This window comes from Malaclemys terrapin, chromosome 4 (assembly GCF_027887155.1).
Source record: "Malaclemys terrapin pileata isolate rMalTer1 chromosome 4, rMalTer1.hap1, whole genome shotgun sequence".
Classification (NCBI taxonomy): Eukaryota; Metazoa; Chordata; order Testudines; family Emydidae; genus Malaclemys; species Malaclemys terrapin.
The window spans coordinates 3,524,344-3,526,560 of record NC_071508.1 but is presented as its reverse complement, the minus strand read 5'-3'; the positions used below and the strand labels follow the sequence as shown (position 1 = coordinate 3,526,560).

At 43.0% G+C, this 2,217-nt stretch overlaps 1 protein-coding gene across 1 annotated transcript; it reads right to left on the bottom strand.

Moving 5' to 3' along the window:
- Positions 1 to 583: 583 nt before the first annotated feature.
- On the bottom strand, positions 584 to 1,528 carry LOC128835663 (olfactory receptor 1052-like). The gene has a single exon (XM_054025251.1). The coding sequence runs from the start codon at positions 1,523 to 1,525 to the stop codon at positions 584 to 586; it is 942 nt and encodes a 313-aa protein (XP_053881226.1). The 5' UTR covers positions 1,526 to 1,528.
- Positions 1,529 to 2,217: the final 689 nt, after the last annotated feature.

Sequence of the window (2,217 nt, the reverse complement as noted above, 5' to 3'; positions counted from 1 at the left end):
TGAGGGGCTTTACATGCCACCAGAAGGAGTGTGCAGTGTAGACATAGCCTTAGGGAGCAGCCTGCTTTGTCTCTCTCTGTTTCAAGGTTCTTGTATGTTATTGTTCTGAATTCTAAAGAAATAAAAGTGTTTATTATGTTGCAACCTTCCAAAAGTGTATTTTATGCTTTCATCTAATGTCTCTATGTGTATGCTGTGAACATAACTCTGATTCCACCCAGTGGGGGTCAGGAGTATTGGTACACCATCCAGTTCACCATGAGAGTGGGCTGAGCACTTGGGAAGGTGGGGGTTACATGAAAGGTGTTTTATTTGTTTCGATTAAAAATTGAGCAGACTGATACAATGCTGTTCTACTCAGGATCTGAGATCATAGAACTTTTAAGTGATATAGTGAATTTATATCATGCAATGCACATTGTGTGGTTTTGATAAACACCTTACACATCGGTGACCTGGAAGAACCTTTAAACTGTTTTTGGCAATGCTGCTGGCATGAAATTCTTGATTCCACCCCAGCACAGACCCCTTTTTGCTACCCCCCTTCCCCGTTAGTTACTCTGAAGGATGTTATGCTAGAATTTCACTGAGTAATAATCACTTTTCTACTTAGCACTTTCCTTACAGCACATTTCACATCCCTGTTCCTCAGGCTGTAGATCAGGGGGTTCAACATGGGGATCACTATCGTATAGAACACGGAGGCTATTTGATCTGTATCCAGTGAGTAGCTGGTGCTGGGTCGCAAATACATGAAGAAAATGGTCCCATGGAACATAGTAACAGCTGTCAGGTGGGAGGCGCAGGTGGCGAACGCTTTACGCCTGCCCTGGACAGAACGAATCCTCAGCACAGCAATTACAATAAGAATGTACGAGATGATGATGATCAGAAACGTGCTCATTTCAAACAAACTGCCACAGGTAAAGAGTAGCCTCTCGTTGACAGAGACATCACTGCAGGAGAGTTTCAGGAGAGAGGTGAGATCACAGTAAAAGTTATTGATGACGTTGGAATCACAAAAGGATAATCTCTGCAAACTGCTTGTGTTTATCAAAGAGTTAATCAAGCCCGAGAAATACGACCCAACCACCAGCGTTATGCAGACCCTCTTGGTCATGGTGACTGTGTAGAGCAGTGGATTACAGATGGCCACATAACGATCATATGCCATCACAGCCAGGAGGAAGATCTCAGCGGTGACAAACACAACAAAGAAGCCATATTGCGGAATGCACCCGCTGTAAGAAATGGCTTTGCTCTCCACTAAGAAATTGACCAGCATATTGGGAGCAATGGTGGAGGAATAGCAGACATCTAGGAAAGACAAGTTGCTGAGGAAGAAGTACATGGGCGTGTGGAGTTGGGGCTCGATCTGAATTACCAAGATCATCCCTATATTCCCCAGCAGGGTGATGAGATAGATAAGAAAAAATGTGACAAAAAGAGGGACCTGCAGCTCCACACAATCTGTTAATCCAACGAGAATGAACTTGGTCACTGAGGTGTGATTGTCTCCAGTCATTCGTGTTAACTTCCTCGTTATCTGCAGGGAAAAATAATTAATCATAATGCTTGTAGCAACTGATTTCCATTTATACAGTGCTCTGTGCAGGCTCTGGGCTTTTGAGTGCCCCATCTCCCTGTGAGTGCGGGCAATAGCTGCAAGAACTTCATAGAGCAGGCAGTGGACAAATTAAAACAGTCTGGAATGCATAGCGACGTATGACCTTAACGTACATAGTGTATCTGTAACCCGCTGGTTAGCATGCGTTATGTGTGTCCCATTCACTGCCTGATGTACAGAGGATGTGCTTCTGTTATAGCCCATTGCTTCAATGGCTGGTTCTTTAGCCAAGCTACAGACACTCCTGCTTTGTATTCTAGAGAGTCCCAGTTCAGTGCCTCTTGTTGGTTAACATAGTAACTGTCACTCAAATTAATTACTGGAACATCATCAATTGTATGATCATGATGCAGTCCTGAAATGGTATATTCTTATAAATAAATCTAAATCCTTCAATCGACAAGTTGTTAGACTCCGTTGTGACTGCACAGTAGTTAATGCATTTACTCTCAAAATAACCCAGTGGTAGAGGGTGCAGAATTTGGCTTAGTGTCCCTTAAAACTATTCACATGAAAATGAATATGTAGACAACATTCAGCACACGAAATATAACACCACAGAGTACTAATGAAAACGAGCTTGCATGGAC